This window comes from Ovis canadensis, chromosome 1 (genome assembly GCF_042477335.2).
Source record: "Ovis canadensis isolate MfBH-ARS-UI-01 breed Bighorn chromosome 1, ARS-UI_OviCan_v2, whole genome shotgun sequence".
Classification (NCBI taxonomy): Eukaryota; Metazoa; Chordata; class Mammalia; order Artiodactyla; family Bovidae; genus Ovis; species Ovis canadensis.
The window spans coordinates 264,523,533-264,550,752 of NC_091245.1; the positions used below are offsets into that span (position 1 = coordinate 264,523,533).

The following is a 27,220-nucleotide window of genomic DNA, read 5'->3' on the forward strand; positions in this document are numbered from 1 at the left end:
TCTGTATATTAATCTCATATCATTCAACTGTGCTGAATTCATTCATTCATTTTAATAGTTTTTTGTGTGTGTTTACTTTAGAGTTTTCTACTGAAGTGCCCTCAGAGTCTTGAAGCTAGTTTTACATTACCTTTTGCTTTGATGCTGTTAATAAGCCTAATGCAATTGTGATTTCCTATTTTTGTATGTGAATTAAATATGAGATAAGTGTGATATTATTAGACCTGGTATTCTGAAACTTCATGATGGTGTGTCTTGTTTATGCTGGGATGCTTGGTGTGTCTATTCAGTCTAGAATTTCATGCCATTCAGTTCTGAGAAATTTTTTAGTAACTAGTCTCTCTTTTGGACCTCCTGTTATCCAGATGCTGCTCCTTTCTGTGTGGTCTCTCCTATTTCTCATCTCTTTGTCTTTTGATTCTACATTCCATATTCATTTCTGCTATCTTAATTTTAATTTTCAAGAGCAGTTTCTTTTCCTCTGAATGTTTCTCTTTTGGTTGTGTCCTATCCTTGTTTCAAAGTTGCATTACTCTGAGAAAAATTGTGATTTTTTTGAAGTTTTCTTTCGTCTTCCCACCTTGCCTCGGTTTCTCCTGGGCTCCCTCTCTTAAGGTGTTTGTCAGTGCCTCTGTATCTCACCTAGAGGCTTTCCTCAAGTATCTGGTGATTGTGGCTATCTTTCATATTTAAAATAGAAACATTCTGAGCCTGATTGGAAGTTAAAGTCTGTGCGTACACAGAGTATGGGGAATATTCTCACCATGTGCGTCTGTGTCTAGTTTTTGAAAGATGGCAATGGTCATAATTCTGTTTCCTGACCTGTGGCAGATATTTTCACTTGGGGGATCAACCTGGAACACCTTCCCAAGTCCCCTTTCTGCAGCCTGAATCTTTTCACTGTCACTTGCTTTGTGGCTAAGGACACAGCTATGGATAGTGGAACTTAAATGTGGTATCCTGGGGGATTTCAGGGGCAGTGTGTGTTTTCCTGATAACGGTGGCAGGTATGGCTGGGATTATCATTTCTCCTCCTTCCTGCCTTTGATAAAAATACAAGACTTCTAACAGAGTTAGCCAAATTCTGACCTTGAACAAGAGGTCAAGGGTAAAAAAGCAGAGATCTGACACTGACTTTCCCTGGGATTTTGATCGCCTACCAACTATTTCAAAAGACTTCTTGATTTGGAGAAAAATAAACCCCTACTTGTTTGATCCACTCTAAATCTATAGTTTTCTGTTTCAGTTCAGTTCAGTCACTCAGTCATGTCTGACTCTTTGCAACCCCAGGCCTTCGCAGCACGCCAGGCCTCCCTGTCCATCACCAACTCCCGGAGTTCACTCAGACTCACGTCCATTGAGTCCGTGATGCCATCCAGCCATCTCATCCTCGGTCGTCCCCTTCTCCTCCTGCCCCCAATCCCTCCCAGCATCAGAGTCTTTTCCAATGAGTCAACTCTTCGAATGAGGTGGCCAAAGTACCGGAGTTTCAGCTTCAGCATCATTCCTTCCAAAGAAATCCCAGGGCTGCAGCCAAAAGCATTCCAGATGATGCATCTTATGATCATCTTACGTTTCATTATTAATGTTTAGTTGCTAAGTTGTGTCCAACTCTTTGTGACCCCATTGATTGTAGCCCTCCAGGCTCCTCTATCTATGGGATTTATTAGGCAAGAATACTGGAGAGGATTGCTGTTTCCTTCTCCAGGGGATCTTCCTGACCCAGGGATTGAATGCTGGGTCTCCTGCTTGGCAGGTAGATTCTTTACCATGAGCCACCAGGGAAGAAGTTTAGGGGGTGGTAAATAATAGCTTAATAATAATTAAAAACTAGTTTCAAACAATTTGTCCTTCTTTTCCTTTCCTTGGACTCTTCAAGGAAGAGAGGAGCAAGTCTAAAAGTCTTGTCACTACTGTCTTTATTGCTGGTATGGGCAAGGTGCTTATTTTCAGTGGGCACAGTGTGTTCCTGTTACAGGAATCTAGACCTTGGTCACCACAGAAGGACCCCACAAGAGAGGACCTCCAGAGGGAGTTTCTATGTACTATCCCAAGGATCAGTAACTAAGGCCTGTGGACCAAATCTGCTTTTTTCTGAATAAGGTTTCATTAGAAAGGTGGCAATGGCACCCCACTCCAGTACTCTTGCCTGGAAAATCCCATGGACGGAGGAGCCTGGTAGGCTGCAGTCCATGGGGTCGCTAAGAGTTGGACAGGACTGAGAGACTTCACTTTCCCTTTTCACTTTCATGCATTGGAGAAGGAAATGGCAACCCACACCAGTGTTCTTGCCTGGAGAATCCCAGGGATGGGGAGCCTGGTGGGCTGCCGTCTCTGGGGTCGCACAGAGTCAGAGACGACTGAGGCAACTTAGCAGCAGCAGCAGCAGGAGAATGCAGCCACGTGATTTGTTCACATGTTGTCCAGAGTGCTTTCATGCCACAGCAGCAGACTTGAGTGCATGAAACAGAAAGTGTCTCTTGTCAAAGAGTGAGATTTTTACTACCTGGCTCTATGTGGAAAAAGTGTGCCAACCTCTGTGTCAACTGTCAAGTGCTAGAGACTAAGGAGGGAGTAGTAAGTGGCCAACTGGCTAGCAGTGGCTCTGCCTACACCAGGAAGCTGCAGGTGGGAGTCCATGGTGGGGGTGGAGAGGAGGAGACAGTGGTTCTGAGGAGACCCCTGCATGTCGACATCAGCCACATTCAGAATCTACCAACCACGAAGCCAAACAAGAACATTCATGCCCATTACCTCTCCACTCCTTCTGTTTCAGTCCTGGAAAAATCAGAGGCACCGTTGTGATCAAGATGGGGAAATAGAAATGAATAGAGATAAATCCAGCCACACCTCCCCTCCCCCTCTAAACCCTGAGCCTAAGGCAGGCCCTTAAGGGTGCCAGACACAGAAAATTTGATGTTAAACAGGACAGGACTTATAATACCTAAAAATAAATGTATTGCCACAAAGCTCTTAGAAAAATATAGCTTTGGCCATGATTTCATTCAAGGATGGGAAAGAGCAATTTACAGAGCTCATTTGAAGGCATTTGTGTTACAAGAGAAGTTTCTATTAAAATGCTACTCCATCCTACAAAAACCACAGAGGGGAGTTTGGAAATGACTAGGTAAATTCATGTGTTTGCCCTTTGACTCAGAAACCCACTCCTAGGAATTTACACAAAAGTTATTGTTCAGTCGCTAAGTTGTGTGACCCAGAGATGGGGACTGCAGAATGCCAGGGGACCCATGCACTGCCGAATGCCAGGCTCCTCTGTCCTCCACCATCTCCCAGAGTTTTCTCAAATTCAGTTCATTGAATCAGTGATGCTATCTAACCATCTCGTCTTCTGCCTGCTTCTCCTTTTGCCTCCAATCTTTCCCCGAATCAGGGTCTTTTCGAATGAGTTGACTCTTTGCATCAGGTGGCCAAAGTATTGGAGCTTCAGCATCAGCCCTTCCAATGAATATTCAGGGTTGATATCCTTTGGGATTGACTGGTTTGATCTTCTGGCAGTCCAAGGAACTCTCAAGAGCCTTCCCCAGCACCACAATTTGAAAGCATCAATTCTTCCACGCTTAGCCATTTTTGTAACACAAAAGTTACATTTGGCAAAACTATGAAAGTAACTGGCAAGGCTGTTCTTTGTCATGTTGCTTGTAAAAGCAAATGATTGGAAATGACCCAAATGCTGCTGGGAAGGGGGCTGGGGGTGTGAAGCATGGCACTTCTGTCCATGGAATGGGAGGCAGCAGCAGGCAGACAAGGATGCTCTTAAAACCTCACATGAGGACAAGGTGGAGAAAAGAGAGGGCAGGGCACATCTAAGCAAGTGGGTCCAGATCATGTGGGTGCCTCTCTCTCGAGATTGCCCAGGATAGAAATCTCCAGCGATGGGCAAACTCTGCAGCCAAATGAGCATGCACTCCGCTCTCCAGCATGTGCTGCTTACAGCTGCTGCCACCGTTTTCAGGCTGCAGTACATCATTGGTCTGGTTTGTTTATGAAAACAAGACCTCTGAAGACGAATTACTTGCTTTTATTTCCCAGAAAGCCACAGTTCCAGATTTCCTGACTTTTATTGCAACTCCAAGTGTCCATCAGCAGCATGCCACTAATAGATATTGAAAGAAATAATGACTATAATTAATAAATGTCCTTTAAGGGATATTTTAACCCTGAGTTGGAAACAACCTTTCTACAGGAGCTCCTGCAATGGAGAGTCTTTTTGAAGATGATTTTTCTTTTTATGGCTGTGCTGAGTCTTTGTCATTGCTCGAGGAGGTCTCTAGTGGTGGTGTGTGAGCTTCTCATTGCAGTGGTTTCTCTTACTGCAGAGTACGGGCTCTAAAGCAAAGGCTCAGTATTTGAGGTACACGGGCTGAGTTGCCCCGTGGCATGGGGAATCTTCCCAGACCAGTGATAGAACCTTATTACCCATGCGTTGGCAGGCAGATTCTTATCCACTGTGCCACCAGGGAAGTCCAAGGATAATAGTTTTAAATGTTTCCATCATGATTTGATTTCTACTACCAAAAGTGATATAAGTTTGCTACCTATAAAAATAGTTTGGAATGGTTAACCTAGAAACTGAATTTCCTACCTGGGTAAAAATCTTCCAGAGAATTTCAGCTGTTAGAAGAAAAACGACGACCCACTAGAGATAGGTTGTATGTTCTGGTTAGTTGGTTGGAGCTACTGACTGCTGTTAGGGAAGATGAAAGTTTACCATTCATTGTCCCCATTTTACAGATGAGTAAGCAGAGGCACAGATATTCCCAGTGTTGAGCACAACACACTGTATGAGGCCAGAGCCAGGATTTCAAAAGTGGTGGGCTATTCCCACACCTTGTGCCCTGAACCACTTTACCAAGCCGCCTCTTAGCATGTAAGTTAGAAGTATATTCACATATAGGGGTTGAGGACTCAGACATTGGGCTTCCCAGGTGGTCCAGTGGTCAGGAATCCACCCGCCAACGCAAGAGAGGCAGATTCGATCCCTGGATTCGGAAGTCCCCTGGAAAAGGAAATGGCAACCCACTCCATTGTTATTGCTGGAAAATCCCATGGACAGAGGAGCCTGGCAGGCTACAGTCCATGGGGTCATGAGTCAAACAGCACTGAGTGACTGAGCATGCAAGATCAGATATATTTTCCTGGATGGGGCTGTTTATCCAAAACTTTCCGGAGTCACTAGTCTAAGTATTCTGGAGCCTTGTAAGGGATGGTGGACCTGATTTGATTCTAGAGGAACTGCCCCTTGCTGAGCTGAGCCAAGGTGTCTGGTCCTCAGCCAGTTCTTGGAAAAGCACAGATGCTCAGAAAATAGCCTTCATGAGTCCACTGACACTTGGCCTTCTGGAGAATGGACTGGCTGCCTTCTCTAATAAGCTCATCCACCAGGGCAGTCCCAGAATAGAATTAGACAATTGAAAGCTTTATCTAAACCATAAATATCAACTCCCAGTGGCATTCTGTGTGTGCTTATTTTCCCCACTTTCCAACTAGCTGGGAAGAGTCATACCCCTTGAGTTTTAGCAGTGCCCACTTGTTTTATGCAGCGCTGAAGAATTGATGCTTTTGAACTGTGGTGTTGGAGAAGACTCTTGAGATCAAACCAGTCCCTTGGCCTGCAAGGAGATCAAACCAGTCAATCCTAAAGGAAATCAGTCCTGAATATTCATTGGAAGGACTGATGCTGAAGTTCCAAACTTTGGCCACCTGATGTGAAGAACTGACTCACTGGAAAAGACCCTAATTCTGGGAAAAATTGAAGGCAGGAGGAGAAGGGGGTGACAGAGGATGAGATAGTTGGATGGCATCATTGACTCAATGGACATGAGTTTAAGCAAACTCTGGGAGATAGTAAAGCGTGCCACAGTCCATGGGGTCGCAAAGAGTCGGACACAGCTGAGTGACTGAACAATAGGAACAACTTTTTCATGAGCCAGTCTCAGAACTCAAGGTGGCATCTGCTCCTCTTCTTCGGCCTTTGTGTGTGGGGAGGTGGGTTGGCTCCCCAGCCCGCTCACCCCATTCCTTCCTGCTGCCAGTCCTGCCCTCCCCACACCTCCTTCCAGTGGAAGCTAGAGGAAGGAGGAGGCAGAGGAGGCCAATGAGGAGCAAGGTGCTGGGGATGCATCTGTGAGTGGTGGGAGTCCTGCCCAGTGCACAGCACAAGGCATCTGATGTGGGCACCCAGATGAAAAGGCATCACCCAGGGACTCGACGGGCAGGGAATTTTCCAGGGATGGTCCTTCCCTCCTTCATCAGGGTGGCCAACATCCATAACTGTACCGCTCAAACTCCCCTTTCTTCTGGCTTCTGAGTGGGTTCCTAACTTGCCTTCAAGCCCAGGTGGGAAGGTGCCCCTGTCCATCCTTCCAGGCTGGCCCTGCATCCAACCTTCTCCCAGGAAGCCTGGACCAGAATCCCCTTTCTTGCTGGGCTCTGGTGGCCAGGATATCAGCATGGCTGGTGATGATGACAATGAGAGCGAAGCTTAGTTTAGGAGTCTGTTGAATGTTTAAATACACGCCTTGGTTTGGTTGATTTGTAGTGAACAGACTGAGCTACAGAGACTTAGCCAAGTTTCCTATCCATCTTCACCACCATCTCCTCTGGATATCAGCATTCTCATGCCCACAGGGGCTCAGATCGACACTGTGATAACTGCAGCATCTCAGGGCCTTATCCACGAACTGTGCTGGCCCAGTCCCCTGTTATTAGCTGAACTGTGTCCCCAAGACTCATACATGGGAGCCCTGACCTCCGGGGACCTCAGAATGTGACTGCACGTGGAGATACAGGGCCTTTAAAGAGTGATAAAGTGAGGCTGTCAGGATGGCCTTGATGCCCTCTGACTGGGGTCCTTTTAAGATGAGATGAGGATACACAGAGAGATGTTGGGGAGCCCATACATAATGGGATGACCATGGGAAGGGGTAGCAAGAGGGCTGACATCTGTGAGCCAAGGAGAAGGGCCACAGGAGTAACCAGCCCTGCTGGCATCTTGGACCCCAGCCTCCAGGACTGTGAGATCAGGAATTTCTGTTGTTCCAACATCCAAGCCTGCAGTATTTTGTTCTGGGTGCCCCAGCAAACAAATATACTCTGCTTATGTCCAGCTCCCAGTGAGGGCAGGATGCACACCCTCACTCAGATTCTACGGGCTTCCAGTGTTCCTGGCCTCCCACGTTCCCCATCCCATCAGTGCAGGTCATTTTCTTTTGGCAGGAACAAGTTTGGGGGAGGGCTTTTCAGGATAGAATTGTCCCTGTGCAGTAAGAGCCCACCTGCTATAAAAATATACTTGTCCCGTGAAGTTGTTTGTTCTTCAGTAATTGAATGTTAATATGCCAGAAACAAGCTGAACACTCACTGTGGGCCGGGCACCACTGGACTCTCTTCTCACACTGAAGGCAGAGAAACACATTTAATAGAGTTAAGTTTGTTTTTCACAAATCAAGACACATCCACTTGGGGGCAAAATCGTGACATCTGGGTGAATCAGAAAATGATGGCTTCTTTTATAGCCAGGTATTCGAAGGCTAAGATCATCTCACTGCCTGCCCTTCTGAGCTCTTGAAACAGAAAGGATTGGGATGTTTTGAACAAAACCTGGCACTTAAGAGTCTGAGGCTTTCCGCTGTGACTCTTACGGTCTCATCTCCGTCTGGGCAGTTCATTGATTTCCAAGCCTGGCAGCCTCCTCCGGGAGAGGAGATTTAAGACTGAGCAGTTCAAATCTCCATTCTGTCCAGAAACCAAGAGGTGTGGCGGGCAGGCTCCTTAGGCGCGTGCTAATGCTCCGCAGTGAAGCTGCTAGGATGCTTCCTATAAATCAGAGTTCAGGAAATGGTGTCAGAATGTTTTTTCCGAAGTCTGCATTCATGCTCATTTCTTCATGAAATCCATTTTGTCAGTGAAGGAGATAAAGTTTGAGTTAATTTTGGCAGTTGCAGACCGTTGCCCATATTTTCCAAACTTGCAAGCCCAGCATTTTTTAAGGATTATTGTCAGGGATGAAAACCGGATTGTTTTAAAACTTCACTTGGATGCTAGCAGTCAGAGGCCCTGATTAGACAGAGCAGGATATACTGGAGTGCCAAGAAAAATCTTTATCAAGTGCATGTCTCACTGTATGATGTTGGCTCTTCGAGAGTTTTTAATGTTTTAGGGAACTGTGAAATCATGTAATACAAGTTTTACTATGAGTTATTTTCACAGGTCTTTAGGCTTCGCTGATTGCTCAGATGGTAAAGAATCTGCCTACAATGCAGGAGACCTGGGTTCGATCCCCGGGTTGGGAAGATCCCCTGGAGAAGGGAATGGTAACCCACTCCAGTGTTCTTGCCTGGAGAATTCTATGGACAGAGGAGCCTGGCAGGCTAGAGTCCATGGGGTCACAGACAGTTGAACATGACTAATTCTTTGGGCTAAATGGGCAGGTGTGGCTGCAGTTCAGAGTTTGCTGTGTGTATTAAGACATGGATAATGCTGATATGTATGGAAATTGAAAATTAGATGGTTTATTGGTAGATTATTGGAAGATGGTATGAAGGCTGGATATTAACTTTCATTGGGACCCTGAGACACTCCCATGGTGGGGAAGTCATGTCATATGAGCAAGGCTTAGAGAATTCCAGGGGGATACACCTCCCGCCTGCCCACCATCCCAGAGGAAGTATGCCATGGGCTCCACATAGAGCACACTCTACCATACTTCAGATATTTAACAAGCAGTTTCATGGGAGCGGGCTTTCCTGCCAAGATCTGGCGAGGTCTTCTGGGCAGCAGTGAGGACTGTGAACTATTTCATTGCCTGGAATCTCCCTGAGGACAGGCACTGAGTTTTTCTTATTACTCCTTCATCCTAGGATAGAGCATTGTGCCGGGCCAGGGTAGGTCCTCAAAAAGTATTCCCCAAATCAAACTGAGAAAGAAAGCGCATTCCAAAATGAATGCCCTGAACCTGGGACAATTCAGAGCCTAAGGTAATGAGCTGCGCATCACTGAAGTGCCTGGCAGACACGTGACTACCTGTCAGCGTGGTTCTAGACAGCGGTGCTACATTACAGAGAGGCTGTAACACATTGTTGGTCCCCATACCTGGCTGATCGTTACTCACCTGGGTCCTTGTTATGAGTATTGAACTCCAGGCTCCATTCTCTGAATTGGAGATTCCATATATTCAATTCCTGGAGCGATTTCAGTGGACAAAGCAATGACCCCTGAGGTTCATTTCAATTCTTCAATTTTGTATTTCATAATAAGAGCTAGTAACTGAGTTTGGTCATTGTTTTGTTAAGGCCGTTGCTATGATTCACAAGTGACTAAACACATTCAAGAGATACATGATGTGCACTGAATACTTGCCTGTCCCTTTTCTGGGCATGGAGGATACAGTAGTGAGCCATGCTAACAAGGAACCTGCCTCCTCGAATATCACATTTTAGTGCAGAAAGGCAGACAAATCAAGTAAATGTACTGTATTTGGATGGTGTGGTGGTGGAGGTTTAGCCGCTAAGTCGTGTCTGACTCTTGAGACCCCATGGACTGTAGCCTGCCGAGCTCCTCTGTCCGTGGGATTTTCCAGGCAGGAATATTGAAGTGGATTGCCATTTCCTCCTCCAGGGGATCTCCCTGACCCAGAGATCAATTGCTATGCAAAATATTAAAATATGGGCAAAGGCACGCAGTGGGTGGGAAAGTGTTGCTAATTTGTATAGGAGAGCCAGGGAACGCACCTCTGACTAGGAGGTGAGACCTAAAGAAAGGGAGTGAGGTTCTGGGAAATCGTGTTCCCGGCAGGTGGAGCAGCCGGTGCAAAGGCCCTTGCACTGAGTGAGCAAGGCCCTTGAGAAGAGTGTGTGCTTGCATTGGGAGGAACACCACAGAGTCTCCAGCTGTGGGAGAGGAGGTGAGAGAAAGGTGGGTTGCATGACCGTGAATGTTACATGGCTTACTAGGTGAATTAGGAGTTCAGTTTTGGAAAAGTCAAACTGAGATGCCTTTTGCAACATCCAAGGCGAGTGTCCAGTACCAGCTGAATCTGCGTCTGGAGTTTAAGCTAGAGGTTCCAGACAGAGACCTACATTCGGGAGTCACTTGGCCAGAGGAGGTGTGTAGTCTTGAGACTGGACGCAGTCACTGTGGGCTCCAATGACTGGTGCTGAGACACCCCTAGACTTTAGAGACTGGGGAGGTCAGGAGGAATCAGCCAGAGGCCTGAGAAGGAGCAGCCACGGAGGTGGAAGGAGATTAGAAGATGGTCTGTCAGGAAGCCAAGGGAAGCAAAGCCTGGAACAGGGAGGGAGTCTGACGGTTGACTTAGGCACGTGAGGGTAATGGTTAATGGAGAGAGGATCTGTTTCCATGAGTGATGGGGCCAGTGAGAACTGGAGGAGAGGATTTGCTGTCAACTCTTTTAGGGGCTTTATTGTAAAAGAAGTGCAGAGGAATGGGGCTGAGGTGGGAGGAACATGTCGGGTGAAAAAGGTTCTCTGTCATCTTTATTAAGATGGGAAATAATCACAACCTGCTTGGAAGTGTGTGGGAGTGGTCCAGGTAGAGGAGAAAAAACCCGAGGATGCAGAGAGAGTTGGGAGATTTGGGAGTGTGTTGTCCTGAGTGGGCGATAGGGTGGATCCAATGTCCATGGAAGAGGCTGGAATTAGGAAGACATGGATCTGTCTCTACTTTTTCAACAGCTGTCATAGTAAATGATGATATGCAAGAGCTCTCACCTGTGTGTTGGAGATTTTGCCAAGGTTAATATGTTGCAATTTCTTGCCAAGTCTTTGTTTCTTTGCCATCTCGAAAATGTTCTGGAATGTTTTCGTGTGTCTGTTCTATACCCTAATTAGGAAAACATCTGTATTTCGCTGGCACAGATTGCAAAAGAGGAGTGTATCCGTTATTTCTCTTCTGGGCTAGCATTCTTTCAAAGTATCTGGACACCACAAAAAATGTGGAGATTTAATGTCTTTCCTGAAAGGAATTTACTTGGAAAGGCTTTAAAAAATCTTTTTAGCAGAGAATGATATCTTTGATCACCATAAGCCTATTAAAATGCATTTTTTCTCATAGGTTTAATAAGGGGAAAAAAATCAAAGTCTTTGATGAACCACATAGAAATAGACTATTTCTTAAATGGCTGGACTGAAATTAACAAAGGGTAGCGAGTCTGAAAACAATGGCTTTTTTGTGTGTTATACATTGCAAGTTTGGGTCAATCAGATCAGCATGCAAAGATGTTCTGCAAAGTGGAGATACCATTTTAGATTTTAAGAAGACATTGTAAAGGCTAGGTCACAGCATTCCACATGGCGATGAACATGAAGACCCTTAGATTATCAGTCATTACTGTTAACATACCTACATACAGTCATCGCTGCTGCTACAAGGTGCTGTACCCTTGTGATACTTAGGACACAAATCACATTTCCTGCTTTCAAAGCACTGAATTGTTTAATACATGTACTTTGTGACGCCATGGACTATACAGTCCAGGGAATTCTCCAGGCCAGAATACTGGAGTGGGTAGCCTTTCCCTTCTCCAGGGAATCTTTCCAAACCAGAAATTGAACCAGGGTCTCCTGCATTACAGGCAGATTCTTTACCAACTGAGCTATCAGGGAAGCCCATGTTTACAGAGTTTTATTTCAAGTAAACCCGGAGAGGATAACCTCACAGAACCATGTGTCTGGTCTGTTTTAGATCCAGTGCAGTTTTGATATAATCATCTGTGTGCATAATGAAAACTAATAAGATTGGCAGTCCATTTCCCTACTAGGAAATTTACTTTCCCAATTCTTTTGTGTTTTACACACTATTAAAATTGATTATAGTATCTTGATAAATATCATGATAAACAGAGGGAATTTTTTTTCCCTTTAAGAGTATTGATTGGCATGAGAAACGACTTAGACATTAAACATTTAATTCAGGGGAAAAACCTCAAATAAGTCATCTATCGTTCCTTGTGCTTTATTCCTCACCAGTCCTATAGCCAATTCAACAGACACTGAAAATCATTATTAAAGAGAAGACTGGTCTTTGGTGTGAATGTTAGGTGATGAATTCCCTAAGGAATCACATATCTTCTGTCTTATGGCCCAGGCATATGGTCAACACTCATTAAATATTCACTGGGGAAAAAAAGAATCTTCCCAAGAGAACTGAAACAGGAGATATTTTCGAGGAGATATTTGTACATGTATGTTCATAGCAGCATTATTCGCAATAGCCATAAGGTGGAAGCAACCCAAGTGCTCACCAGTGGATAAATGGACCGAAAATAAATGTGGACTACACATGCATGGGAATATTATTCAACCTTAAAAGACGCCTACTCCTTGAAAGGAAAGTTATGACCAACCTAGATAGCATATTGAGAGGCAGAGACATTACTTTGCCATCAAAGGTGCATCTAGTCAAGACTATGGTTTTTCCAGTGGTCATGTATGGATGTGAGAGTTGGACTGTGAAGAAAGCTGAGCGCCGGAGAATTGATGCTTTTGAACTGTGGTGTTGGAGAAGACTCTTGAGAGTCCCTTGGACTGCAGGGAGATCCAACCAGTCCATTCTGAAGGAGATCAGCCCTGGGATTTCCTTGGAAGAAATGATGCTAAAGCTGAAACTCCAGTACTTTGGCCACCTCATGCGAAGAGCTGACTCATTGGAAAAGACTTTGATGCTGGGAGGGATTTGGGGCAGGAGGAGAAGGGGACGACCGAGGATGAGATGGCTGGATGGCATCACAGACTCGATGGATGTGAGTGTGAGTGAACTCCGGGAGTTGGTGATGGACAGGGAGGCCTGGCGTGCTGCGATTCATGGAGTCGCAAAGAGTCGGACACGACTGAGCGACTGAACTGAACTGAACTGGAAGGGGAAGGAAATTCTGACACTTGCTGCAATGTGACTGAACCTTGAGGACATTATGCTGAGTGAAGTAAGGCAGTAACAACAGAATAAATACTGAATTCTATGTACATGAGGCCCCTAGTAGTAGTCCAGTGTATAGACACAGAAAGTTGAGTGGTGGTTGCCAGGGACTGGAGAATGGGGACTGGCAAGTTAGTTGTTCAGTGGGCACAGAGTTTCTTTTTTTTTAAATTATTTATTTTTGACCACACCACTTAGCATACAGGATTTTAGTTCCCGACCAGGGACTGAACTGGTGCCCCCTGCAGGGAAAGGACAGTCTTAACCTCGGGACCACCAGGGAAGTCCCTAGTGGGAACAGAGTTTCTGTTTGAGATGAGGAAAAGTTCTCGAGATGGATGGTAGTAATGGCTACACAGCGATGTGAATGCTGAACTGTACTTTTAAAAGTGGTTAAGATGGTAAATTTCATACTATATGTACTTTGCAATTACAAAAATGAATCTAAATGCCTAGAATAATAGTGAGCGATAACCACGTTATAATAATAGTAACTTGAAAATCTTGCCTGTTGCTGCAGTGAATATACATGCTTTATTTTTTCACATTTACTGAAAATTGTAATAATATTTGAATGTTGGGAATCAGGAGGAAGTTAATCCTTTGTCTTTCTTCCTGAAAGTTCAGATCTGAAATGTCTTTCTATTTGCAGTTATCAACTCTTGAGCAAAGGTGAAAATTTAGTGAAACTCCAAAAGTGTCTTAAGAGTTAAGACATTACACCTTTGATGAGAATCTGTTTAAACTTCTTTGGAAAATGTGCAGAAAGAACCAACTTTTAGCTAAAATGATGTCTCCTAAAATCCTTAGGCATGTATAATGGGTTGAGGGGATGGCTTTAGTTATTGAAGGCAGGAGGAGAAGGGGACGACAGAGGATGAGATGGTTGGATGGCATCACCAACTTGATGGACATGAGTTTGAGCCAGCTCCGGGAGTTGGTGATGGACAGGGAAGTCTGGCGTGCCACAGTCCATGGGGGTCTCAAAAAGTCAGACACGACTGAGAGACTGAACTGAATTGAAGTTGAGGAAAAAGGATTAACTCACCCACTATTAGTAGCTTCCCTTCTTGACCCCTCCCCCCGCAAGCACTGAAATATGGAGACAGATCTGCTCTTGTCTTTTTAATAGTGCTTTCTGAGAAACCGTTCTGCATGAATTTTCCTTTCTGTGGGAAAAAGGATCATTATGTTTATTGGCGCCAGTGAATGAGTTCCATCCAGCCTTGTGACTCTCATCTATGTCTGTTTAAACATCCTCCTTCAGTCTTCAATCACTGGGATTGCGTCCTTGTGTGACCTCAGAGGCTCAGGGAAACTCCGCAGCCCAGGGAGTTCCCTGGGGCCACAACATCTCCAAAGAAAAGGGGCTCCCTCTGTTCTTTCTCTGCCTTCCTAGCCCCATCCTGCCAAGAGGGAGGTGCTGGCCAAGCAGCTGGAAGTATCCAGCCTACCTGTCTCTTGAGTGAGAGTGCATTCCCAGTCCTAACTAATGTTGGACTCTGTCACCCTGTGAACCATGGCCCGCCAGGCTCCTCTGACCGTGGGATTCTCCAGGCAAGAATACTGGAGCGGGTTGCCACTTCCTATTCCAGGGGATCTTCCTGACCCAGGGACCGAACTCGGGTCTCTTGCATGATAGGCGGATTCTTTACTGCTGAGCCACCTGGGAAGCACCCATCTCTGAATATCCTTTTACAAACATATGAACACTTTCTGGCTTCTGGCTCCTACTTCCAGAACCTTAGTGGACATGAGGCTGCTTGCAGCCCCTCCCCTTGTGGTCCAGGCTCTCTGTCCAGGAGGCAGAGAACAAGGAGCTGGCTGTTTTGACCATCGGAGACAGTGCCACCACATGTAGCCTCTCAGCAGACAATCAAGTGCCTTCTTCAGGTATGACACCAGCTACTCCAGTAACTCTGAGCCCAGGGGCGAAGTGGCTCTGGGTTCTGGCCCTGACTCTGTGGACCAGGGGCAGCCTTGGGTGTGTGCTCACGCCTCGACTCATGTGCATATGTTGTCTCGATTCTCAGCAGCCTAAATGGAGGCTGGAGCCTTGGGATATTAAGTGAAATGGTTTCAGGAAGGGGGACCCATTCCAGGGCCCAAGAGTGGGCTCTTATCTAACACTCAGAAATGAATTGTCCAAGGAGACACACGAGCTGACAAAGCAAGAGGCTTTATTGGGAAGGGCACCCGGGTGGAGAGCAGTAGAGTAAGGGAGCCCAGGAGAACGGTTCTGCCACAAGGCCCACAGTCCTGGGTTTCATGGTGGCGGGATTAGTTTCCTGGCTGTCTTTGGCCCGTCATGACTCAGAGTTCTTTCTGGTAGCACCCACATTGCTCAGCCAAGATGGATGCCAGCGAGAAGGATTCTGAGAGGTGGTTGGACGTGTGGTGTCTCCTTTTGACCTTTCCCAAATTCTTCAGGTTGGTAGTGGCTTGTTAGTTCCAAGCTCTTTGCCAGGACCTCCTGATGTCAAATAACTCACACAGATGGTTGCAATGGTTCCTGGGAGGGTGGTTTTAGTCAGTGTGCTTACCCTAACAAAACAAACCCAGGGTTAGCACTCACGTGTAAAGATTATCAACTTAAAAAGTATTCACAACCAACCTAAAAGTCAAGAGTTATGATTTATTCAGTGGAAATTTTTAGAACTTCAAGCCCAGGAGACAGCATCTCAAGGAGCCCTAATATAACTGCTCTGTGGAGGTGAGGGGAAGAGCCAGGTTATATAGAAGTTTTGCATCAAAGGGCAAGTATCCTGAACATCAAAAGATTGTTAATTAAAGAAGATCAGATATCCCAAGTTAAGGAATTTAGTGCTTTTCTATGTTGGGAAGATCCCCTAGAGGAGGAAATGACTGCAGTATTCTTGCCTGAAAAATCTCATGGACAGAGGAGCCTGGTGGACTACAGTCCATGGGGTCGCAAAGAGTCAGACAGGACTGAGGATTCATGCACACACCTCTGTATGACAAGATACAAGAGTCTAGGCTCGCTGAAATCTTTTCTTTCTTCTGCATCTCAGCTATCCCAGGCCAGAATCCTGTATTTTTCACATCCTGAGCTCCAGTACTTTGGCCACATCATGCGAAGGGTTGACTCATTGGAAAAGACTTTGATTCTGGGAGGGATTGGGAGCAGGAGAAGAAGGGGACGACCGAGGATGAGATGGCTGGATGGCATCACTGACTCGATGGACGTGAGTCTGAGTGAACTCTGGGAGTTGGTGATGGACAGGGAAGCCTGGCGTGCTGCGATTCATGGGGTCGCAAAGAGTTGGACACGACTGAGCGACTGAACTGAACTGAACTGAGCTCCCTTGGGGCTCCCCATAGGGAGTGGCTGCAGCCTGGTGGCTGCTGATTCACAGTTATTCTTCTCCTTCCTGAGTGCCCTCTGGGCCCACCAGCTCACATTGGAGGGCTGCAATAGCTGATGACTGTGACATCCTTGTTTGCTGATATAGCAAGAAGAATTCCATTTCTCAGGATGGAACCCAGAAAGGGAGACCCCCAGACTCAGCTTTGTTAGGCTTAGAAGATGGTCTTCTCTCATTTCTCAAATGTACCTTACTGCTGCCGCTATACCACTGTTAAAATTTGTCCTCAGAGCCTGGGAGATGGTGTGACTGGGAGACCCAGAACTCACTAAAACCCCTTGAGGGGGACTTGAACCTCAAGACAGCCCAGATCAGAAAGCAGAAGCTAATTTCACTTAAGTCTTTTGGGACAGGATGGCCTCAGTGATGCTTGGGCATCATTCATGCCTTCAGCACCCTCTGTTGAGCACTTACTGTGTGCCAGGTCTTAGAACTAGGGACCCAAAGCTAGGAGTGAGCCAGGCAGGAGGAAGGGGAGAGAGGAACATGATCAGTTTTAGGAACATTCTGGAAGTAGAATAGAGAGGACACACAGGCTCCTGGAGGTGGAGGCAGGAGGGAAAGGCGGAGCCTGTGCGCTCAGGTGATGGAGTGGCTTCTCGCCAGGGTGGGGAAGAAAAGGCAGGGTGAGAGAAAACCACGCTCCTGGCCCTGGGATTAGGGCATTCCTGGGTGGATCTCTACCTTGTTCCAGCTGAGGGCAGGTGCTACACACACCAAGCACCCCCAGACGTTTTGGGTCATGTCCACGTCAGCATCCCCTGCTGCGGGACCAGCGCTGTGCGAGGGGGTCTGCTAAACACGCGGCGCCAGCTCTGCAGTTCGTGCTTTTCGCTTCTGGGCCACATCCAGACTCACTGCAGTGCAGAGACGTGGAAAGAAAGCCTGGTGGGGAACTGGCCGCCTGTCATGTTTGGCACAGTGGTGTATTTGAGAAGTCAGCCCTGTAGCAACAGGAAAACATCAGGCCACCCCTCTCTGAGAAACTGAAACACCCCTTTGTGCCAGGCACTATTTTGGGTGCATCACATATGTATGAGGGACATCTCGTGTGCTCCTCATAGCAACACCTTATCATCTTACCTTGGATATCATCTGTCCTTGGATGAGGACACCGAGGGTCAGAGGTTAGGTGGTTTACTTAAGCAAACAGGTGTGTGAGCTGAAAAAAAGCACAATGTATACGTTGAGAGTTATGTTTTATTTAGCAGACAAAACTGAGGACTTAAGTGCTGGAGAAGACTCTTGAAAGTCCCTTGGACAGCAAGGAGATCAAACCAGTTAATCCTAAAGGAAATCAACCCTGAATATTCATTGGAAGGACTGATGCTGAAGCTGAAGCTCCAATACTTTGGCCACCTGATGCAAAGAGCTGACTCATTGGTAAAGACCCTGATGTTGGGAAAGACTGAGGGCAGGAAGAGAAGGGGGCAACAGAGGATGAGGTGGTTGGATGGCATCACTGACTCAATGGACATGAATTTGAGCAAGCCCTGTCAGATGGTGAAGGACAGGGAAGCCTGGCATGGTTCAGTCCATGGGGTCACAAAGAGTCAGACATGACTTAGCAACTGAACAACAACAAAGCTTGGGACAGAGCATCTGATGTCACTCTGAGGGACTGCTCTGGAATGGCAAGGGTGTGGGGGAGTCAGGATAAATAGGAGCATTTACAACAAATGGTCAGGACATCAAAAGATTACTGTTAATTAAAGAAAACCAGGTATCTCGAGTTAAAGAGTTGAGCACTTTTCTATATATGGGAAGGTGTAAGAGTCCGGGCTCATGGAAATCATTGCTTTGATATGTACCTCAGCTATCTGGGCTTCCTTCATAACTCAATCAGTAAAGAATCTGCCTGCAATGCAGGAGACCTGGGTTTGATTCCTGGATTGAGAATATCCCCTGGAGAAGGAAATGGCATCCCTGGAGAATCCCATGGACAGAGGAGCCTGGCGGGATACAGTCCATGGGATTGCAAGAGTCTGACATGACTTAGCGACTAAACCACCAGCTACCTGGGGTCAGGATCCGGTCTTCTCTCATCCTGAGTCACCTCAGGGAGCACTGCGGGGTCAGCTGCTGCAGTTGTTGGCTTGATCATGGGCACCATCTTCCATCAGGAGTTCCCTCAGGGCTCACCAGCGGGGTGGCCATAACGTGATGATCTGACGGCCGCAGCATCATTTGTTTACTGATACAGTATGCATGCGTGATAAGTCATTTCAATTGTGTCCTACTCTTTGTGACCCCATGGCTCCTCCGCCCATGGGATTTCCCAGGCAAGAAAACTGGAATGAGTTGCCATTTCCTTCTCCAGGGGATCTTCCTGACCCAGGGATAGAACTCGCGTCTCTTATGCCTCCTGCACTGGCAGGTGGGGTCTTTACCACTAGCACCACGTGGAAAGCCCTCCTGATGTGACAGGCAATAGTTTTCATTCATAGGACACTAATCTAGGGTTCAGATCCAGGTCTACCAGAAGCTAAAGCTGATATTTTTCATGCTATTCTCCTTTAGAGAACATGCAGGGTGTATCCTGAGACCACAGGTCAGAAGTAAACTGGGAGCCCTCATCCCGTGAGTGGGCATAGTTGCAGCATATTTAGGGGCATGTGCTATGGGTGTGTGATGAAATCGCCCCCAACCTTAGAAATCCAGCCTTTCTGTCCATCCTAACAGGGATGGGTTGTTCAAAAAGTTAAAAAATTCAATCACAGAGGAGGCCCTTCCTCTAGGAACTGTCACATTTCCTCAGCAACAGATTACAGCTGCAGAGGTAGTGGCAGCTCTCGCGTCCAGGAGGATTCTGATTTGGGGGTGACTGTTAGTTTCCTAAAACAGGGACCCTCACACCAAGCTCCCTTCCTCCTACCACTTCCTCTGCCAGTCTCAGCCTGCCAAACTGCCACTATATTCAAATTAGCGCAGGTGATGCCCTCTCCCTCCCCCAGCATTCCCTTGGAAGTTAAGAGTTTCCAAAAGGCCCCAGGGAATCCATCCACAAGACTCTGGACTGTGTTTTTCTAGTAAGAGCCCTGTCTGCAGGAGGGAAGCAGACACACATAAACTGCATGTGTGTGCATTCACACACAGAGCCTGAACAGATTGATAATCAAGTCCCTCGTGGCTAACTTCTATAACATCTGTTTGTGTTAAGTGGAGCCCTTTGAAAATGATTTTTTTCCCCTTCTCTATAAAAGCAACCTTAATTTTAGAACGTGGAGAAATGGTGAGTGGCAATTATTTTTGCTTCCTTCAACAAGACGTGTTTCAGTAAATGAGCTTCATTTCCAGAATTGAAGCCCTGAAAGAACCTGATTAGCAAGATCGGCGCCTACAATCACGTGTGATAACTGTGGGCAAACAGCCCTGCGGAGCCGGGCCGGGAGGACCCCGCTGCTGTGGGTTCTGCTTGCTGGCAGACTTCAGCAGATGGGCTGCTAATGTAATTAGGAATCGTTGTGTGAAATGAGCCGTTATTTAAATTATCTGCTAATTTTCCTATCTATTAACCTGCTGAAAAAGAGGCAGTGGTATCTGAGGAATCTCAGGCTGCTAATCACTAACTAGATGAAGAGCCCATTCTTCACTTTAATGCAACCTTTCACCTTATTACAGCAATTAGCAGATGGCTTTCTGAGGGGTTATTGCCCAATGCATCAGCCAAAGATTGAGAAGGGACATTGGGAAGATACACACAGTCTACAGGTTTTCATAGGTGGAGATATTTGGTCTCTGGGGCGCGTGAGGCAAGGTTTGTGTGAGCCAGCCTTCCCTGTGTCTCTGTATCCCCGAAACTGGTGGGAGCAGAGCGGTGAGGCAGGAAGGAGGAGACAACTAGTAATACGGAGCAGACCCTCAGGGACTCCCCGAGGCACAGGGCACACTCAGAGCCGTCCACCTGGGGAGCAAGAAAGTGGAAGCGTCATCAGCTGTTGTGTATTTGGGTTCAGGGCTGGTCCCAGGAGTGAGCACTCATTCTCGTATTTCAGATCTCCCCTGGAAGCTGGAGCGCTTTTGGGGGGAGGGTGGGTACAATTACGGCTTTCCTGGGTCCTTCCCAGTAAAGGAGAAGGACCCACCCTGTACCTTGGATGTTGGAAGAGCCCCAGCAGCTGGAGTGAGTGTTGGGGCACACAGAGAGTGCCAACACCACCACCACAACCACCACCCCCTGCCCTTGGCCACCATCTCATTCCTAACTCTGGTTAGCCTTGGGTATTTAAAAGGAAACATGTGATTATTTTATATTGTTGGTCAGTTGCTCAGTCGTGTCTGACTCTTTGTGACCCCATGGACTGCAGCATGCCAGGCTTCCCTGTCCTTCACTATCTCCTGCAGTTTACTCAAACTCATGGCCATTGAGTCGATGATGCCATCCAAATATCCCATCCTCTGTCTTCCCCATCTCCTCCTGTCCTCCGTCTTTCCCAACATCGAGGTCTTTTCCAATGAGTCAGTTCTTTGCATCAGGTAGCTGAAGTGTTGGAGCTTCAGCTTCAGCACCAGTCCTTCCAATGAATATTCAGGACTGATTTCTCTTCGGATTGACTGGTTTGATCTTGCAGTCCAAGGGACTCTCAAGAGTCTTCTCCTGCACCAAAGTTCAAAAGCATCAACACTTTAGTGCTCAGCCTTCTTTATAGTCCAACTCTCACATCTATACATGACTACCAGAAAACACATACCTTTGACTAGATGGACCTTTGTCCTCAAAGTGATATCTCTGCTTTTTAATAGGCTGTCTAGGTTTGTGACAGCTTTCCTACCAAAGAGCAAGTGTCTTTTAAGTTCATGGCTGCAGTCTCCATCCCCAGTGATTTTAGAGCCCAAGAAAACAAAAGTTTGTAACTGTTCCCATTTTTTCCCCATCTATTTCCCCCATCTCTTTTCCATGAAATGATGGGACTGGATGTCATGATCTTAGTTTCTTGAATGTTAAGCCGGCTTTTTTGCTCTCTTCTTTCACCTTCATCAAAAGGTTCTTTAGTTCCTCTTCACTTTCTGCCATAAGGGTGGTGTCATCTGCATTTCTGAGGTTATTGATATTTCTTTCAGTGATCTTGATTTCAGCTTATGATTCATCATGTATCAACTGGGAAGTCAAGTTAGCCACCTTTGCCAGTTCTAAGAAAAGCTCAGTGAAGTCTGTGCACAAACGTATCAGGAGTTTGGCCTGGCAAAATCTCTCCAGCTCCTTGGCAGTTTCCCCTTCTTCATCAGCTGTCCACTCCTAGGTGGAGCTCACGTGAGTCTCCTCCCCATCCTATGGACCAGGTGATTAGCAAATTCCCATTAGGGAGATGACTCCAGAGACTAAGAAAAAGGGCTCTGCCCTCAAGCAACTTACAAGCTCCCTGAGAGAAAAGATGTGGGCCTGGGAGAAATGAGAGGCCGGTAAAAGGCATCAGACAAGTGAGGGGCCAAAACTCAGGGCCCAGTGGTCAGAGGGGAGAGGGATGGATCAGGGCTGTCACTGAAAGGCCCTTTGGAAGATGCAGGACTCCCTGGGTCTCAAAGACAGCACTGTGTGTGGTTTGTGGTTAAACTCTGCCAGCTGGCAAAGAGTGTGAGAGGTGGCATATTATTGTGTCAGAACAAAAGGAGAAAAGTAAAATCCCACGAGATATGCCATTTTAAAAACAAGAAAGCATTGTCTAGGCACAACAAGGCATGGAGATAAAGTCCTGACTGTCCCCAAGAATGTCCCTGAAGGAATCTTCCTGGAGAGTCTGTTGGCTTCAAAGTGCTCCAGGACCAGCCCTCGGCCAGCAGTTCCTTGGGATGTCGGAGTTTGTGTCAGTGGCCACCAGTGACTGACCTGTCTCCCCACCTCCTGTTGAAAGTTGTGTGTATAATTACCATGTCTGTTCAGTCATGTCCAACTCTCTGTGACCCCATGGCTGCGGCCCTCCAGCCTCCTCTGTCCATGGGATTTTCCAGGCAAGAATACTGGGTTGCCATTTTCTTCTCTGGGGAATCTTCCTGCCCCAGTGACTGAACTCTCATCTCCTCATGCTGTAGGCAGATTCTTTACCATCTGAGCCACCAGGGAAGCCTAAAAACAGGTAGTTCGACTATTTTAGAGTCTTCATATGAGATCGTGTAAGGTTTGTCCTTCTGCGTCTGGCTTATTTTACTCTGCATAATGTTCTCCAGGTTCATCCATTTTGGTACACAATGTAAGATTTCCTTCTTTTTTAAGGCTCAGAGTAGAATGGTGGTCTCCAGAAGGGTGGAAGGAGGTGATATGGGGGCTATTAGTCAAAGGTATGGTTCAGACTAAAAAGAATCTACCTGCAATGCAGGAGACCTGGGTTTGATCCCTGGGTCAGGAAGATCCCCTGGAGGAGGAATAGCAACCTACTCCAATTCTTGCCTGTAAAATTCCATGGACAGAGGAGTCTGGCGGACTGCAGTCCATGGGATCACAAGAGAGTCAGAGATAACTGAGCGCGCGCGCACACACACACACACACACACACACACACACATATCTGCCAGTGAAAATCTCTCAGTCCCTGACTTTCATTTACTCAACAACTGTTCACTGAGCATCTAGGAAACGCTGGGCACTGTCCAAGGTGCTGGATGGATGAAGGATGATGAACCACAGGTGGGCCCCTGTGGTTAGCTCACTCTCATGGGGGTGCCCCATGCTGGGACGCTCTCTGGAGAAGATATACTGGAGTGTGAAAAAGATGCACAGTGGGGACCCGCTTCATCCATGAAAGAGCCCCTGGAACCCAATGTTGGCAAAGAGATTGGAGCAGTGAAAAGCCGGCGACTGTCAGAATGCTAGACCCTTACTCTTTGAGAAGGCAGATTTTTGTCCTCGTGGCTATGTTCTGGAAGAAGTGGAATGTGGTTCTATAGGAGGCTGCTTGGTATAGGGAAGGAGGTGGGGACTTCCAGCTCTCAGCAGCATTTCTTGTAAAACAGGGATGATGGTTCATACACGCTTCTGATTCATTTTCAGTTGTGCTTCGAAGGTGCAGTGCATTTCCCATATTTGTGTGTGTTTCTGTGTCCATTTATGGGGTTGAATAATGTCCTCTGGGGTAAGACTATATTTGCAGTTTGAGTTGAACCCAAGGAGGCCAGAGGTGATGGTGGAAATTCTGCAGATAAGGACACAGCAGGGGATGTTGTGTGTGTGAAGTTGGGCAAGGCATCCAGGGGAATGATGCACTCACTAAGCCTTTGCCTGTCCTTTGCCATGCTTTCAGGGTGGATCCTATAAAATTTAGAGGACAAGTGACTGTATTTTTTTTTCCCTTTGTGATTAAGACTAAGAGTTACAAAGAGAAAGCCATGGCCCTGGCGAGAATTCAATGTGAAAAATATCTATTTCCAGGTCATCACACAGAAAAAGGTGTTGACGGCTCAGAACCATTACTTGAAGCCCCACTCAAAGTGTTTACTGCTCCCTAGAAATCCATTCCTTGCCTGACTCTGTGGCTGCCTCGTTTATTCTCCTCTAATCCTGTCCTCTAACAGCAGCCAAAGTGATGACCAACTTGGCCGAGCCGTGACTCCAAACTGAATTTTCTTGAAATCTGGCTTCTGCTGACGCAGCTGGGGAGTATGACTGTGCCCAGCGCCTGGGCAGTTAGAAGTCATCTGTGTAAGATAATGCTGTCTGTGTTTTGCTGTGACTTTCTCTGTTTTATATCGCCTGCCTCTGCAAGGGGGACCATGTGCTGCGAGGCAGAAGTAAGGACGGGGGTGTGTGGAAAGGACGTGCTTCTAATGTGATGCAGAGGCGGCGGGTGGAATTCCATACCCGGGAAAGCAGAGTGAAATGTCTGTAGTACACGTCCCTGGTCACTGGGGCCATTATGCCCAGGAGAGCAGTCCTGGGTCTGCTCTGCCTGTGGCTGGTTATGCAGGAGCATTGGGTGTGGATGTGGGATGCCAGCCTGGGAACTTGGGCTTCCAGGCAGCTGGTCTTTCCACACACATCCTGCTGGGCTGTTAGGTGTGTGTTTGCCGGAGAGACTCGGGAAAGACTTGTAAAAATGGCATGCTTCCATGAGTGTCATGAGCCTGGGTTTCTGGGTTTGTTTTTGTTTTTTTCTTTCTTGTTCATCTCTCTACTAGTTTCACCTAAGCAAATTAAAAGTTCATCCTGCCTTCAGGAACCATTTAAATCCAGGATGTAAATCAGAGCTGAGAACATAGGCCATGTGAGTTACATGTATTATTAGGTCAACTTGGACTGTCTGCTGTCAGGACAATGGACTTCATTCCAATGATGGGTGAGATTCCGGACCTTGCTGACTGCCCATATGTGATATTACGATTGATGTGAAGAAATACATATTTATACAGAGAAATAAGTATTTGGTCTTTGTCTCAGTAACTGGCACAGGGCTCCTGAAACCCTTGGAACTTCCTCAATAATAAGGGTGATAAAGGTGCCTTTGTTTTCCATAACAAGTCCCTTTCAACCATACCTGAGGTGTGTCAATGAGATGGCTTTTGAAAAGTCCCAAAGGATGGGGAGCCAACCCTGAGATTAGACAGCTGGAACCTTCAACCTCATTTCCAGGGAAAGGAGAAGAGCTGAGGGTTGAAGGAGTCATCAATGGCTCATGATTTAATCCATCAACCCAACAGATGGATGTTCAGTTACTTCATGTTCAGTTGTGTCCAACTCTTTACAACCCCATGGACTGTAGCCCGCCAGGCTCATCTGTCCATGGGATTTCCCAGGCAAGAATGTAGTGGGTTGCCATTTCCTTCTCATATATATATATATATATATATATATGTGTGTGTATATATATATATATATATATATATATATATATACTTTTGATTGTGTTCTGTCTGAAATCAATGCAAACACCTATGTAGTGAGACCCTTCAACTTTTATAGTGACTATGTGTTCATAAACAGAATTAAGAGAATTCATTTCCTAAAGTCACAGTGCACAAAGGGGTATTTACTGTCTCTCAATTCAGTATGAGAAGCCCAAAAACATGTTGAGGAGAAGCAGCCAGAACCTCCTGCCAAAAATCCCACATGATGCCATTTATATAATGTCCAGGAACCAGTGAAACCCATCCATAGTAATAGGAATCAGACAGTGGTTGCTTCTGAGAAACAATGGGGATTGACTAGAAAGGGGCATAGAGGGGCCTTTGGGGAATAACAGGGATTTCTGCATCTTGGTTTGGGAAAATACCGTGTCAGAACTCACCAGTGGAAAATCCAAGATCTTTCATTTTTATTGTATGTAAATAATAATTCATTAAAACGTAAAGAAAAAAGTGGTACCTCTGGCAGTTGTTTCCAGGTCCTGTGCAGCAGCAATGAGGGGATACCCACTGCCAGAAGGTGTCTGGGAGGTGTGCTGGGTGCGTGGAGTGGAGGTGCGAGGTAAATGAGGGTTTTCAGGTGAGATTGGAAAGGCAGGAGGAGGGCTACCCAGCCAAGTGACAAACCAGCCGATAGTCCAGGGTGAGAAAGGGCTCTGCCTGGTTACCAAGTACTGCTGGCTGGAAAACGAAACCCCACTTATTCCACTGAATTTACCTTCTTTTAAGGTTTGGTATGTATCTGAAGCTAAAGTGATCTCTGCCCTTGCAAGCTTCACAATGGACTGTGTTCAGAATTCAGGTTTCTAGCAGCTTTTTAAAAATATTTCTAATCGATACGATTTCTCCAAGTAACAAATTGTTCTCAGCACTTAAGTTTTAAGAGAAGTATTCAAGAGTGTTGCCCTAAGCAAGTAACCTAATGGTTTCTCTGTTTTTCCCTTAAAAATAAAAGCTGCAGATACTCGTTGACACCGGAAGCAGCAACTTTGCCGTGGCTGGGGCCCCGCATCCCTATATCGACTCTTACTTTGATGCGGAGAGGTGAGTGATGGGTTTGTGCCTGGGGGGGCCGGGCTTGGGGGCACCAGATGGATGCTTCAAAAGACACTGGGAGATGCAGCCGAAAGGCTGTTTCATTTTAGGGAGGACATGTTCGTGTATATATCTGTGCATGTATGTGTATGTGCAAGTATCTGTGTGTATGTGCATATAGTGGTGTGTATATTTGTGTATGTATGCATGCATAAGTGTATGTGTGGGTATCCATGTGTACATGCATATGGTGGTATGTATATTTGTGTATATGTGTGTGTATTTGCGTATGTGTAGATATCTGTGAGTACCTGCACATTGTTCAGTTGTCATGTCTGACTCTGCGACCTCATGTACTGCAGCACAGTACCAGTTTCCTCTGTCCTTTACTGTCTCCCAGAATTTGTTCAAATTCATGTGCATTGGGTCACTGATGCTGACTCTCTCATCCTCTGCCACCCTCTTCTCCTATTGCTTTCAATCTTTCCCAGCATCAGGGTCTTTTCCAATGAGTTGGCTCTTTGCATCAGATAGCCAAAGTATTGGAACTTCAGCAACAGTCCTTCAGTGAATATCCAGGGTTGATTTCCTTTAGGATTGACTGGTTTGATCTTCTTGCAGTCCAATGGACTATCAAGAGTCTTCTCCAGCACCACAATTTGAAAGCACCAGACTTCTTTATGATCCAACTCTCACATCCATACATCACTACTGGAAAAACTGTAGCTTTGACTATACACACCTTTCTCAGCAAAGGGATGTCTCTGCTTTTTAATATGCTGTCTGGCTTGTCATAGCTTTTCTTCCACAGAGCAAGCGTCTTTTAATTTCATGGCTGTAGTCATCATCCACAGTGATTTTGGAGCCCAAGAAAATAAAATCTGTCACTGTTTCCACTTTTTTCCCTTCTATTTGCCATGAAGCAATGGGACCAGATGCCATGATCTTAGTTTTTTGACGTGGAGAGGTGAGTGATGGGTCTGTGCCTGGGGGATTTTCAAGTAAGCTTTTTCCCTATC

The 27,220-nt window shown here is 46.3% G+C and overlaps 1 protein-coding gene across 3 annotated transcripts in view; it reads left to right on the forward strand.

Moving 5' to 3' along the window:
- Positions 1 to 27,220, forward strand: part of LOC138435968 (beta-secretase 2) — a 236,949-nt gene that overhangs the window by 17,917 nt on the left and 191,812 nt on the right. For all 3 annotated transcript variants that reach the window (XR_011255308.1, XM_069581317.1, XM_069581304.1), the window contains exon 2: positions 26,122 to 26,210. Coding sequence is in view for 2 of the 3 variants with exons in the window: in XM_069581317.1 (XP_069437418.1) it covers positions 26,122 to 26,210 (89 nt within the window). In the remaining variant the exon portion in view is untranslated. The remainder of the gene's footprint in view (positions 1 to 26,121; positions 26,211 to 27,220) is intronic.